This window comes from Dunckerocampus dactyliophorus, chromosome 4 (assembly GCF_027744805.1).
Source record: "Dunckerocampus dactyliophorus isolate RoL2022-P2 chromosome 4, RoL_Ddac_1.1, whole genome shotgun sequence".
NCBI lineage: Eukaryota > Metazoa > Chordata > Actinopteri > Syngnathiformes > Syngnathidae > Dunckerocampus > Dunckerocampus dactyliophorus.
Window position 1 is genome coordinate 14,612,797 of NC_072822.1, and position 15,588 is coordinate 14,628,384.

Here is a 15,588-nt window from a genome sequence, read left to right on the forward strand (position 1 = left end):
TGGATGATCTGAAACATTTAAGTCTGACAAACATGCAAAAAAAAAAGAAATCAGGAAGGGGGCAAACACTTTTTCACATCACTGTAATTGTGAATCTAATCGGACTGCCGGATGTGAAGCGGGTTCCTATTGATGTCCCACTTGTATATTTTGTTGTTTTCATGTATCCTGATTACTGGATGCCCATTTAAATACATTGTGGGCTTTGATTTTGAGTAAAATGACAGCTATGCGGATTAATTGTGCAGCACCCAGCACTCCTCATCTGTGTCTTAAGCTACTTTTGAAATTTGTAAAGGACTGTGATGCCCTTCAACATTTCATCCTGGCACTGCCTGATATGATGTAATTATATTGTATTAGTAGTCAAAGTGTGTCACTGATAATGTAGTGGTTGTGAATGGCTGTCTCTATACTGAATGTTTCCTGTGATTGACTGACGACCAGTCCAGAGTGTACCCTGCCTTTTGCATGAAGTCCCAGCTGACTGAGGCTCCAGCTCCCCACGACCCTGAACAGGATAAGTGGTCGAAATGTAGGCGTATAGGTGGAGTCAAAGTGTAGCTGTAGCTTGAACAGACATTATCAATGAGTTTGAAATATATACTTTTACTACAGTACTTAATATTGTTTATAAATGCAAACTATCTTAAACAAGTTGACTTATTAGTCCATTCTTGTCGTTTATGTGCAGGTTAGCTCTGTATGTATACGAGTACCTACTGCATGTCGGAGCCCAGAAGTCAGCACAGACCTTCCTCTCAGAGGTAAGTCACCAGCATGCTGTGCATGTTAATGTGGTGCATGTTGAGCACATTCTGACAAATAGTCTGACCCTCCTGCAGTGTGTCCAGTAAATGTAACAGCTGATTGAATTAGTCAGGACGAATAGTGCTGAGGCAACATGTTGGTTGTGGCAGATAAGCTTTTTTAATGCAGGTTCTGGATTTAAAAGAAATTACGCCAGAGAACATTAAGCATGACGTCTTACAGCTGACGTCTTTTCAATGATATCACTGACTGTGATTGCCTCAAAAGCTCATTCTTGTCCTTTTTGGATACCTTCCTTCGTCTCTTGCTTGTGTCCTTATCTCTACCTCCATTACTCTCCCTTGAATGCAAGTGTGTCCTTGCTGTAATTCAGATGAGGTTAGAAGGTGATGAGGTGAAAAGTAGGTCAGTAGATTGTGGTGGCTCAACCAAAATGACAATAAATTTAAATTTTAGAGTTTTGTGGTGAGTAAGAGGAGAACAAAGAACAAGGGGATGTAAAAGGTTACATCATCACCTGGCACCAAATCTCATCACTCTGACTTTGTGTGTGTGTGTGAGTGCGTGCGTGTATGCACATGCGCAAACTCACATCTTCTCTCCCTCCTCCACCTTATGTGCACTCTCTTCCACAGATGTGGAAGATGAAAAGGATAGGCGGTGTCTGTATTGAATGTGAGAATGCATTAGCTAAGAGTGCAACAAGTATAAACACAGCCTTGTATACAACCGGCACAAATTCTCAGCCCAGTGTTGGTTTAACTGAGCTAGTGGGGTGGAGTAAAACATAACTTTAAAGGCCTGTTATCTACTTTTTTTTTATCATCCGCATCTGTTTCAAGTGTATCTGCCGCCTAAGGAAGCATATCAGCCCAAAATACCAAAACAAAAAGCATGTTGAACCAAAGTATACACAAAAACTACAGAAACCTACAGTGGAACCTCACTTTATGGTCGCCCCGGTTAGCGTGTTTTTCAGTTAAAGTAAAAAATGTACACTAACATTTTTACTCGGTTTAGGTGCATTTTCCGTTTAGCACGTCTTTTCATGTTATCAATACACTTCCTGAGTCCAGCTGTGTGCTTAATGTATTTTCATCACAAAACATTATTAGCTTCTAACAAGAAGCTAGCTTGCTAAGTTACTAAATGGCAACTGGAACCGGAAGTCAGCTACATAGACCGTGTATGAAAAAACAAGTTTTTATAGTTCTACATGTATAAAACAATTCTAAATGCATACAAATGATGAATGAAAGGAATAAATGAACATTTAAGGTTACTTTTGTCTTCATTGAAGACACGATTCTTGATGTGAGCGTTCCCAAAGACACGATGTGGCAGCAAGACACAACGCGGATGCCATCTTCCTGTTTTGTCATGAGTTATTTCTTGAAATCAGTTCATTTCATTAGTGTTGTTCACCTTATTCAGCTGAGAAACACTTTTGAATTCAAGAAATAAAAACCACCTTCCTAATTTGCCATGAGTTATTTCTTGAATTCAAAAGTGTTTCTCACCTGAATAAGGTGAACAACACTATTGAAATGAACTGATTTCAAGAAATAACTCATGGCAAATTAGGAAGGTGGTGTCCGTGTGGTGTCTCGCTGCCTAATTCTGTCTTTGAGAACACTTACATTAAGCATCACATCTTCAAAGAAGGTAAAAATTAACCTTAAATGTTCATTTATCCCTTTCATGAATCATTTATTTGTTTTCATATGCATTTGAAATTGTTGACTGCATGTAAAGCTATACCTGTAAAACTATAAAAACATGTTTTGTGTTAACACTCTGGAACGGATTAATTGGATTCACATTGTTTCTTATGGGAAAAATGTATTCAGTTAGTGTCTGTTTGGGTTAGAGTCTGACCTTCTGGAACAAATTAATGACGCTTACCAACCACGGTGTTTCACATTTTCAGCCTACCAAGTGTTACAACTACATTGGAATGTAATGAAGAAAAATCAAAACAATGGTCACAAATGAGGCTCCTGCTAGACCTAGCCTTCTCAACTAGACATTTATTAGGGGTAATGTGTTTTTTGGGGGATGCCTTTATTTGTCATATTTATATTTTATTACATATTTTATATTTTATTTATATTTTGCCATTCATAATGACGCTGAACGTAATAGGTAGATCTTGTGTGACCTCATGTAGAGTGATGATAATGATGAAAAATAACATGCAAGAAAAACAAAGAAAAGGCAAAACACAGTTTGGATTCTTTTGATGCTCACTGAGATGAAATAAGCAACATTGTTGCTTATTTTAATTGTATTTCAAACACATTTTTCGGTCATTGTTCTATATAATTAGAATTATGTAAGATTCAAGGGCAAATTCAAGCTGTCAGTGTGAGCGATGGGATATTTTTTTTTTCTCTTTTTTTTTTTCATTGTGAGTAACTGTGATGTCTTCGTCATGGTGCATGCCAGATTAACGTCTTTGCTGGAGCTGTTGAAGCATGCAAGAAGAGAGGCATTTCCTTCCTGACCTCCAATGAGCTTCAAAGCAAAGCATTCCTTCAAAAGTCACAGTCTGACCTGCAACTGAGGTCAGGACAGTCTGATTGAAAGAGCAATGTTCTTCTGTTTCCTGTTATCGTTCGCACTTCTTTTAAAACAGATGGCTCAGTCTTACTTTATCAAATGTTGAATTTAAGGCATCACAAAGACAACCAGTTAGTTTTGCAGAAATGGAACAGCATGATGATTGTGTAGCATGTGTGTTCATGTCTTTTAAATGCAGCATTTGAACATAAATCAAACTCAAGTACACGGGGTGACGTCACTGCTGTGTTAGTCACTGACCTTCACTGAGTCACTGCATATAACCCAAGTGATTTGTGCACCTGATCTTGTTCTTTCTACACCTTTCTGACGAGTCCACTATCCACCCAACTCCGGTAAATCAGTAGTTGTGACATATCGATTGGTCAGGAAGGGGAAAAATGGCATACCATACAGGATTATGTACCATTTTAGCTCAATATATGGGATTCCCTGGGTAAAACGGGACAGTTGGCAACCCTAATACTTAGTGAGTAGTTAATCTGGCTAGTTCTAGTATTGCCATAACTCTATAAATCAGGTCAGTCAATCATTTCTTGGGAATCATTTTTACTAAGAAATACTGCAATGAGACAAAAGGTGTTTTTGAGTTATTTCACTGTGCTCCTCAGGCTGGTACATGTCTATGACCTCAATTCAAATACATCTTCAGGTTATTGTGAATAGACAAGATCTTGGACAAACACTGACCTATCCTGTAAAGATCTCTCTACATAAAGAAGGATAATAGCACTATGACATGTCTAAGAATTCTCTTGCATCTTGTATTTGTCCAGCCCCTTTTATTCAGTATTTACTCAAGCAACATTTTCTGTCTTCTTGTTCAGATCCGATGGGAGAAGAACATCACATTAGGAGAACCTCCGGGGTTCCTCCACTCTTGGTGGTGGTAAGTTTAGATATCTTCAATCAAAAACCATACCGTGTCCTAATCTCGTCTTTTTTCATCTCAAATTGAAAAATTCCCGCAAAAATTTTGAATGGGCCTGCTACCTGATGCGATACACACAAATGGAAAAAACCTCTGAAAGCTTGATTTCACCCACCCTCTTCTGATGGCGACAGAGCTAAAACAAAACATTTTTCCAAAAAAACTAGCCAGAAAGAAAGTGCAGAAGTATGGGAACAAAATAAGTTATGAAGCATATTGCTTCATGACCATATGCCTGACCGACAGAGCCTGGAAAAAGCGGCAAAGGGTGGCTTACTAATCATGTGACCCATTTTAAACTTTGGTTACACAGTTTGTTACCAAATACAAGTAGCACTCCTCCCCCTATCAATACATCTACAGTGATAAAACGTGTGGGGGTGCTTTGCACGGTATGGCCTGAAGGGAGGGTTCCTAATCAAGTGAACCGTTTCAACTTTGGTTGTATTGTGTTGCCATGGTTGCACATAATGTTATATTCTATAAATAGCACACTTACCCCCGCTAAGACCTATGCAGTGATATCATGTACAAGGGGTCTTTGCACGGTTTGTCCTGCATTAGTTGCAGCAAAATATGATATAAGATAATAAATAATGCTGTAAGTATGAGGAATCATAGGATAGGATGCAATCCGCATGAAGGCCTATAATATACGTTTTACAAAGCTCCTCTGAGTGCATGATCATGACATAAAAAATGCTATTATTTCTTTCAGATGGGTGTGATTCTAAAAGGTCTGTGTGTTGCAGTGTTTTCTGGGACCTGTACTGTGCTGCCCCAGAGAGAAGAGACACATGTGAACACTCCAGTGAGGCCAAGGCCTTCCATGACTACGTGAGTCAACGACATGTCATTACTTTCTTCCATAAATGATGCTGCATTAACTGAAAAAAATGTATATTGCTTTTAATTGATTATATTTCTTCCGCCCAGCAATTGTTTTTAATCATTCAGTGTCCACATTCATGTTCCTATGTACTGTACACTCAACCTTCAGCAACATGTGTTATCTTGGATGATGAAAGAATTAATAGAGTGCCGTACATAGATTGGTATTAGGTGCTCCTTTGTGACACTGAAGCTTTTACAATTCATATCTCAGGACGCCCACACATGCTTGAAACTCTTGGAAATTTTATAATATGTTTTCCTTTCCTGTGTTTTTCTTCCGCTTTTGATTTATTTGTTTGTTTATAGCATCAAGTAATGTCTTTCAATGTGAGAGAAAAATATTAATGTCAGATATATGTAGCCATGTGTTTGTGTAGTGGTACACAATGTTGCCTTTCATGCATTCAGCATGCATTATGATCCCAAATTGTGCCCCATCACTCACAGCCCCTAATAAATGGCAAGGTTGCATCCAAAGTGGAATTGAGGGAAAAACGGGGATGGGGAATTGAAGTGAACTGAGGGGAATTGACCGAAAAACCGAGACAAACAAACCATGCAAGATGAAAAAACATGCCTTGTTGCTCTGATGCCTGAAGGAAGGAAACAGATGCTAACAATACCATATTGACCCAGATATAAGACATATAGAGATTTCTGCGCACCAGAAGGCGGTGGCACACAAATTTATCACAAATGAATCAGAGCTTTTCTTCCTCTCACTCGCACACACAACAGTGACCTGGAGAGAAGGAGAAGTAGTCGAAACACAGAGACCCACATGAAAAAAGTCTCTCAAAGGTTGGGCAAACAATGGTGGTAATTGTAGGATATTGATTATCAATAAGGCAGTCATCAAACAACAAAAAAAAATTATAAGATTTAACTGATATTTACAACATTGTTTAAAAAATATAGGTACAATAATAATAATAATTCTGTAATTCTTTTTTGTGTCATAAAAACTTTTTTTCAGAAAAAGTTTTCTTGCAAAAGAGGAATTTTTATTTCTGGTTGTCTTAAATTTGCTCTAGTATTGTATTTGTGTACATGTGAGCTTTGCCACAGCTCTAGAGTGCTGAAACAGTTTGAAAATCGATCTTGAAAATGCCTGAAAAGTGCCCGAGTTTGACCCCCATGATGTCAGTTATGTGGTCACCTCGTCGCTACGGCATTGCTTGTTCACCAGGACATGAGTGGATTCAGAATGAGTGTATTATAGAGAAGACACACTGTACATGCGCTTTTGCTTGTGAAGGAGAACGTGATGCATGAGCGTTGATGGTCTTCTCACCCCTGTTCGCTCTGTGGATCTTTTGGTCTGACTCATCAGATTTGTCTGGATTATACTTTATTGAGATGTATTGTTGGAAGTGCACAGGTCAGGACTTTCTGCCTACACCAGCAGGAGCATCCTGCCCTCCACGTTTTCTTCTATGCATTTCTATCCCTCTTTCTCTTACGTTTGCTATCCTGCAGAGCGGCCGCAAGATCTGGATTGGTGCAATTGCGTGTGTGTGTGTGTGCACGTGTGTGTGTATGCAGGCAGGTGATGCCACTGATGATCAGGGTGATGAATAGTCACTCCAAGGACGAGGCAGCTATGTGATGATGTCATCCTATGCCAGTGGGGAAGGCAGCTGGAGGGCAGCATGACCTCAGCCCTGAGGAATAGATGGAGGAAAGACAGACTGGTGAAAAGATGGATAAACCAGATATGAAATATAAACATAAATACACGTGTCCTTTTGATAAGCCGTAACAATGAAAAGCATGTATGTTGTGGTCAGAAATGTACACTTACGTATCATGGGCAGGAATGTCATATAAATTATGACTTTTTGGATTTAAATTATTATTTACTCATTCTTTTTCCAGATGGAATGATTTACAATGCATAGTTTGACTCCGGTTTCCTCCCACATTCCAAAAACATACATGTTAGGTTAATTGGTGACTCTAAATTGTCCATAGGTATGAATGGGAGTGCGAATGGTTGTTTGTCTATATGTGCCCTGTGATTGGCTGGCGACCAGTCCAGGGTGTATCCCGCCTCTCGCCCGAAGTCAGCTGTGATAGGCTCCAGCATTCCCCCGCGACCCTAATGAGGAGGAGCGGTATAGAAAATGGATGGATGGATGGATAGTTTGGCTTTTAAAAAAAATTGTAATGAAATGAAATTGAAAAGTTTGCATGACATTCATGCCCATGATGAGTGTACAGTATGTACACTTTTGACCACAGCCATATAAAGCAGTCAAATCTAAGCAACAGTAGTGTTGTCTTCTCGTGATCAGAATCACCTGGAGAATCTAGCTTAACAACAACTTATTTTTACATTTCTTGCAAGGATGTAATCAGATAAGTATAATTAGACCAATTGTAATTAGACTGGGGTCACTTTCAATCAACCGCATCAATCCTGCACTGCCTGTGAGATCCAATCAGAGGTACTACCGAGATATCTGTCGCTCAATTAAAACTAAATGAGAGGACAATAGCGGTAAATGTTGTTTAAAAAAAAAAAAAAGTACTGTGCCTTAATTTTGTTCACTTTGAGACGGATGGAGATTTTAATCAGACATTCTGAATGTAATTACTTGCATGTAGCTAATTAATGCTGCTGTTTTTTGCGCTTATCCATGTAATCTTTTTGTTCTTGGTGGAAAATTAGTGTCTCTTTTCAAGCAAGGACAACGCCACTACAACGGGTGATGGTCTTTTAAGACACGGTGGTAAAGTTTCTCATTCCAGGGAAAGACAGACTGAGGAACTGAGTGATGTGATATGCAATGATATTGATTTCTATCATTAGGCTTCTCAGGCATCAGATGTGCAGTTTGCAGTCCTGTTAAGTGCTTTGTAAATTGTGTTCTCAATAGTAAATGAATGGATTCCATTTGCAAGAGGCCATGATGTCATAAAAGCAAGTTATTTTTAAATGATTATGCTTTGTCCAGGCATGGCCTTATTTAAGGGGTCAGTCTTCAATGAGGCTGTTGTAGAAGTCATTTGTAGCCTAATGACTACTCTGCCAGGTATTTCACTTCAAAGTGTGCTCGCATTCTGCGTTTTAAGGTAATGCAAGAAAACTTCAAATATGTATAGGAGTGCAATAATTACACATATAAGATTGCATTGTCTATATACAGTATATTGAGTAGTCCTGAGTTTAACTACTGTGTACACACAGTCAGATTTAGCTGAGTTGGTTCATTTTGTCTCAGAGTAGACAGAGGCAGTCTAAGATCACAAAGAAACCGGGTGTATAGCAGGTTCTGCTGGAATGGAAAAATGAGCGCGATACCCGACTCCTGAACTGAGGGCATTATCAGCGTCTGACACTTGTACTGGCTGTGCTGCGCAACCCCTGATAAGAATATGCTTATTAACAGAAGCAAGCTGTTGGTTGGGGAAAAAAGTGTCCTCAGGGCAAAATTATGCTTAATAAGTGAATAGTGTGTCTTTGAGTGTGCGAAGAAATAAAACTTTGCAGATGGTCTGATGTAGTACTCAGAGTGATCTTCCAGATTTGTCACTTCTGCATATACGAATGTTTGTTTGCTGACTAATGGCCATAATATCATTAAGTGGGCGAGCTTAAATGGGGGAAACCAACAACACAAGTAAAAAACGAGAAGGAAAACAGTCTAACACAAGCACAACATACACTCAGAAGTGGGAACTGCACAAATGTATCATGCTGTGTTATTTTTTAAGCAAATACAATCATCCATCCTCCAATAGTAAATAAAAAAAAAAGATAATTCAAACTTGCAATAAAATTTAAAATATAACGAGGTTTGAGGCACTCAATTACCACCGACAATACCGCTAATGACTTCCCCTGTGGGAGTTTCCCATGTGACGCTACTTCAGTTTAGCCATTTCTATGCTTGAAAATGCTTAACTTACGGTAAGCAAAAAATGCATAGCATTAGCTTAAATATGCATATGTTTTGACTAAAAGTTGGCTGTATTCAACCATGAAACAGAATGATTCATTAATTAATATATTTGAACCAGTGGCAGGAGACGAATGAAGCAGCGGGAGACGATTGTAATATTTTTTTCACCTTTCATGTAGCTAAATAGGTAGTTAAAAAAATATTAGATACCATTCATTCATTTTCTACTGTTCTTGCTCCTGTTCAGGCTCGCAAGGAAGCTGGAGTTTATTCCAGGTGACTTTGGGCAAGAGGAGGTGTCCACCCTGGACTGATCGCCAGTTGCTCACTTTTCATTTTATTTTTTAATTTAACCTTTATTTAACCAGATAAGACCCATTGACATCAGGATCTCATTTAAAAGGGCAACCTGCCCAAGAGGTCAGCAGCACAATATACTGTATAAAATAAATAAATAAATAAAAAATTTAAGAAAGCTTAAAAACAACAAGCAAACAAACAATAAACAATTAACAATTAAAAACACAAGCATTGTTTGCAGGTTTTTCGCTGCTTAGTGTGTAAAACAGAAAGAAAAGCTTTGACTGAGACCAGTCCTGACCTTTTCAATTCAGTTTGTATGGTGGGGTGGGGGCAGAATAACAAAAAACTATTTTTCCCAATTCAGTTGTGACTCTAGGCCCTTTTAGATGCTATACTGTATTGTGCAAAACCATAAGGCATAGATGCTCCTTGATTTCTGAAGCAGAGAACATAGGTAGGATGGAATAATCCAGAAGAGACTTCTAAATCAACATCATTCAATGTGGATTTCACCGGGAGCTCAAGGGGGGCCACTCTGCTTTGGCATAGAGCACGATGTACACAAAAAAACATTGACACTCATATTCACGCCAACTGTGGGAACGGATCCCACTTTGTGTACGAAAGTCAGCCTCGTGTACCACTACACTATCAGTGACCAGTATTTGAAAGACCTAATCAAATATTAGGTAAGCAAATACTCTTATACCATATATTTCAAAATATAAAGCCTTTAAATGAGCATTTTTGGATGCAGACTTTTGAGGTAAATACTGAGAAGCCTGCCAGGCTCTCATTATACGATATCACTTTGGGAAATGACAAACACACGGCAGTTAGAGACGAACAGGCGAGAGGCAGTGAGGGCAAGTCACTTTGATAAAACACCTTACATACACTCACTCTTGGAATTGTATTCACACTGATTGACTGAACTGCACAAGACCCAGTAAAAGAGAATTTCGGTGCAAATTTGAATAAAAATGCAGCTATAGGAATTGATTTTCTCTTTTCTCTGTTTGAGTTACAATGCACAAATGGTAGAACCTCTCCAGTTTCATCATTGATGGTTAACAATTCACATCACTCTCTATGGACCAGAAGTCTGCTAACTAACACATACAGTAGATGGATTAACACAACACAAATACGTAGCCATAATGATAGAAGAGCTCCCCCATGATGAGAAATAGTAAAGTCGTTCTCCATGCACCACACGTAATGACTCTGGTGTATTTAAATAGGCTTGTTGTTTATGTCGACTTACGGTAGGTTTTGAATTTCAGATTGATTGTGTACCAGGAGTTAACTGAGAAATTAGTTTATTAGCCTCATTCTTGTCAGAGTGCACACTGATGATTGCAGAAACTGCTGCTTGCCACTATATGGTCGTAAAAACCATCGCACATAAAGGTATTCACTTAAACCGCTTATCCTGTTTAGGAAAAGGGTAGGGAATACATATATTCTATAATACAAACATTTCTGTCTGTGTCATGGTATCATCTATTTTGTAAGCCTATTACAAAATTCACTCCTGAACTTTTAATTGTGTAAGTGTGTATGTGCATGTGAGCATAAACCAGAAAGGACAGAGGGACGCAGATACCATGTTGCCTCTAAGGATTGTGGGTAACAAGCTGCTTCCAACCAGTTGTGAACCAGTGGGGGATGTGGAGACCCCCAGTCTGTTTCCAAGGAAACAGAGCCGTCTCTCCTCCTCTCTCGCTCTGTCTCGTCCATCCTCCAGTGTTCCTTGGCACAGATGAGGAGGAGGGAGGAGGTCCAGGTGACTCACTGTAGCATCATCGCCATGGCAATGAGAAGTGGGGGGGCATCGGAGAGGGAGTGATGTGAGGGAAAACAAAGCATGAAAACTCCAGTCTGAGCTGGGGTAGGAATGGTTGGATGATGTCCGTTGGTATAGCAAAACAAGAGCGCACAAGACTGTACGCCTGTCTTCTCTCCTTCTGCACCTTTTCATCTGTTGTTTTCCACCTGAGATGCCTTCCCCTCTTTTATGGACACTTTCTTTTCTCCCCCCCCCCCCCGGCTTTAAGTCTTAACAAGTACACAGTGTTCTGGTCTCAGAGGAGCTCGCTTCCCATAGTCCCTTAACGCTGACTCATATCACTTGCATGTTTGGACATGTGGGGGGGTGAGAGGTTGTAAGTGTTGGTGTGATTGCTGACATATGCGCACCTCGCTCCCCCTCAACCGACCTGAAGGCATGCCGTGGAGGGAAGGGGAGAGGTTAACTGGGGGCAGAGGAAGACAAGAAAGGGTAAGATAGAGAACAAGGTAGTTTCACCGGGGAAGGGGCATGGGGTTTTTAACCAAAAAGGAAAGGTCTTCCCAATGAAATAAACTGAACCGGTTGTCACCAAAGGAGCCACAATGGAGGGAGCATTAAGAAATGAGCACCTCCGTATGACAAAGGAAAACTGCACTTTTTTTTAAATGTTGCCCATCATCCACAATCCGTATGTGAGACATGAACACACGTCTTTCTCTTTTCTGTGTGTTCTAAAAATATAAAAACAGATAAAAAAAAGAAACAGCTAAAAGTACACGTAATGGGATGCAACTATTCTGCCTAAAAAGCCTTCTGAACAACACTGAAATTATATAATGTTACCTGCATATTAACCAAGCTACAGCAATATTATTATGATTATTGTTTTTAACATTGTTCCGCCAATGAACTACTTTACTGGTGGAGTGACACCTCACCACACCGCACCAGCTAGCTGTTAGCCGGAAACGCGCTAGCTTCACCACATACCCGCTCATAGCGCGTCAGCACCGCGCTCACAACGCATCAGGCCACGACCAAAAGGTAACAATACATATTGGAGCTGCGGCCACTGTTGTTTTTGCTGCTGTTTTTGTTTTTGTGTTTGGAAAAGTTAACGCTAGGTGTAGCATTCCTTTTCTATGTTAGTGGGCTTTCTAGATAGATAGATACTTTCTGTATCTCCAAGAGAAATTCACATTTCCAGCTACAGTATTTCTAGGTGGAATAGGTGTGTCTTGCATTGATGATCTACCTCATTTTATCTGTTTTTATATCTTCAGAACGCACAGAAAAAAGAAAGACGTGTTCATGTCTAACATAAGGATTGCCGAAACAGTAGCCTGTTGTGAGATCATTTAAACCTGCAATAATCGCCTGTTGTTCCAGCGATCAAGTCTGGTGCTTGGCTCACCACGAACATTTACTGACACCTAGTGACCAATGTAGAATACTACATTCACAATTTGAATGCGTCTTCTTAATTCCTTGTATTTGTATTTTAGTTCATTTAGCCATTTTTATGCTTGAAAATACTTAATTTAAATGTGCTACTTTTGTACTATTTTTTTACTATTAGGCCGTATTCAACCATGGATCAACATAATAAATGAATGAATATATATTTGAAAAACCGTGATAGTGTGAAGCCGTGCAATTCGAACTGCGATGTGTCGAGGGACGGCTGTACTGTATATGGAATTGAATGTCTGCTTCATGCAGTTGTGGTTTCAGTTGTAGATTGATCAAGGACAAGGACTTAACAGAGGAATTAGTTTTGTTTTTTGTTTGTAAGCTTCACTGCATCACATTCAGTCATCGTTTTTGCATAGACAGGTCCACTTACATCCTTGTCTTATATCACACACACATAGGATGGTAAACAATAAGGAAATGGAGACAAGTTTACACAATAACGGCCTCATAGGTTGTGTGCATGAAAAGGATTACAGTGGAAGCACTGTAGATAGAGATGTTAAAGCAGTGGCAGTACTGCTGAGAGCAGTGGGAATGCTGACACAGTCATCTTTTTTCTTTGACCCCCAACTAACCCCATTGATGGTTTCTGCTGCCGTCAACACCCATACGTGTCTCATTTACAATGTTCTTTTAAACCTTTTTTAATCTTTTCTTGCATTTATTTAATGAAATACTGCAAAATAAGATAATACATTACAGATGTACAGTCATTGGCCACAACATTAGGTATACCTGCTCATTCAGTCAGAGCAAATGTTGAAGCTGTATCAAAATCGATATGTGACAATTAACAAATATGCCTCGTATTCTATAAATCTAAATGTGCATAATGCATAATTGCAAGTGCATTTGGTGTTATTCATTTGTAATATGTTGAAGTTTTTGTTCTTGTTTTTTGTTTTGTTTTAGCTACACAACAGGCCAGCACATTTAGATCGTGCTCTCTGCCTAATGTTATGGCCATAATTTAACCTTAATGGCCGTGTGTCAGATATTAAACACCATGACACAGCATCCTCTTCATCACAAGCTGTGGCTGTAATCTTTCTCTTCTCTGCTCTGTAGAGTCTCTTATCTCTCCCCCTGCGTGGCTAAAGCCAAGTGAGATAGAGACTTGGGCTGAAGTGTGGCTCTCCAGCAGCACACTGGCTATCATTTTCAGTCCCCTGCAACTTATCTGACAGCGCATCAGCCCGCCGCGCCACCTTACATCTCACATGGTCTCTCACTGGCCAGAGATGTTTACAAGGGCCGATAATGACATCAGTGATAAACAAGCAGCGCCACTGTCTTTGACACCACCTCTTGCTGAGTAGCTGATAGCATCCTACCTGTAATGGCCCCCTGAAGCCAGGTAGATTCACATCATAGCCAATAATTGGATCAATTTCTCCTTAAGGTGATAAAGACTGAAAAGATGGTAGAAGATCAAGAGCCTCATTTTCCAGGGCCAGTGATATTTAATTATTGATTGAAACTGACGAACTTCTCCCTATCTTTAACAGTCATAATAATTAAATCATTTTGTTTTGCTACAAATACTCACCTTGACTGTTTTCTGTTTGGCCTTCTTTTGGTGCTATTTTGGACACAGAAATTAAATTTGATTTATAAACATCAACAAGCTCAAATGTTTTGTTTTGTTGGTTAAATTACATACATCTTGAAAATAAATTACGTAATTTTACATTACAAGACATGGAAGTCTCCCTGATTCTACAAATAGCAGTGTGGTTTTGACAAAATGTTCTAAAAAGTAGCAAATAATGCGTCTTTTGGACTTATTTATTCAAATATTTTCAGGTTTTGCCTGTCAATAGATGTGACTACACGTATTGTTGATATTGATTTTTACAATGAAATAGTTGTAAATTTTGTAAACTATATAGACGACCAAACGATGTATTCTTATACACTGCTAAAACATACACATTCTATACATGAAGGAATTTTCTGAATTATAAATTGGATCACAACTTCTCTGAACGTCCTTATAATGTGGCTCAGTAGTTTGTATGGCCTCCATGTGCCTGTATGGACTCCCGATAAGGTCAGGGTGTGCTCCAGATGAGACGATGATTGGGCAGACCTGGATTGTAGCAGTGTATTTAGACCGTATGAGTGTGCGTGCGTGCGTGCGTGCGTGCTTGTGTATGTGTGTGTGTCAAACTTGTAGCATGTCCTCTTTGCATCCTACCGCCTCTTGCACAGGAAGTACACTAATGGCATTTTCGAGGATGGAGAACGCGAGAAAGAAGGAGGGATGGAGTTCCTTCCTGTGTGGTGTGTTTGTAAAGCTCTTGTATTGCAGGCGGCCTTCAAACTACACATCCTACAGCCAGTGTTATGTTCTGTATTTTTTTTTCCACCAAACAACATGTGTCTACCTACATACAATCACCAGACACTTCAAGAGGTACACTTGCACAATCTGTAGCTGTCTTATACACTCCTGATTGTGTTTGTGTCTGTTTTCCTGATTTAAAGGAGAACTGCACTTTTTTGGGAATTTTGCCCATCATCCACACTCATTGTTAAACATAAACACATATTTCTTTCCCTTTTCTGTGCCTTCTAATGAGAGAAAACGAGGTAGCATTGCACGTCATGGGAGGCACCTATTATGGCGATAAAGCCCTAAAAAACCTCTAAAAAAACACCAACAGCGTTCCATTTACATAACTGACCTGTATAGTAACCAAGCTATAGCGATATTGCTATTGCAGTAGCTAACACAAAAAACTATATTTATCTGGCGGAGCAACACAACACCTCGCCAGTCTCAGCGTCACTCACAACGCCTCAAGCCACTGCAACAGGATAGACGGAAGAGTGGATACTACTGGCTCTCAATTTCACTACGAAGACTCAACAAGATGCTCGTTTGCTGTCAGCTTTTTTACCTGAGGACTGGAGCACAAGTC

General features: G+C 39.5%; 1 protein-coding gene across 5 annotated transcripts in view; it reads left to right on the plus strand.

Moving 5' to 3' along the window:
- LOC129179488 (single-stranded DNA-binding protein 2) overlaps positions 1 to 15,588 on the plus strand; it is a 77,466-nt gene that overhangs the window by 42,810 nt on the left and 19,068 nt on the right. For 3 of the 5 annotated variants that reach the window (XM_054772773.1, XM_054772774.1, XM_054772775.1), the window contains exons 2-4: positions 695 to 767; positions 4,182 to 4,243; positions 5,038 to 5,122. In XM_054772773.1, coding sequence (XP_054628748.1) covers positions 695 to 767; positions 4,182 to 4,243; positions 5,038 to 5,122 — 220 coding nt within the window. Of the gene's footprint in view, positions 1 to 694; positions 768 to 3,219; positions 3,339 to 4,181; positions 4,244 to 5,037; positions 5,123 to 15,588 lie in introns of all 5 variants that reach the window. The other 2 variants (XM_054772776.1, XM_054772777.1) reach the window with 1 other exon arrangement.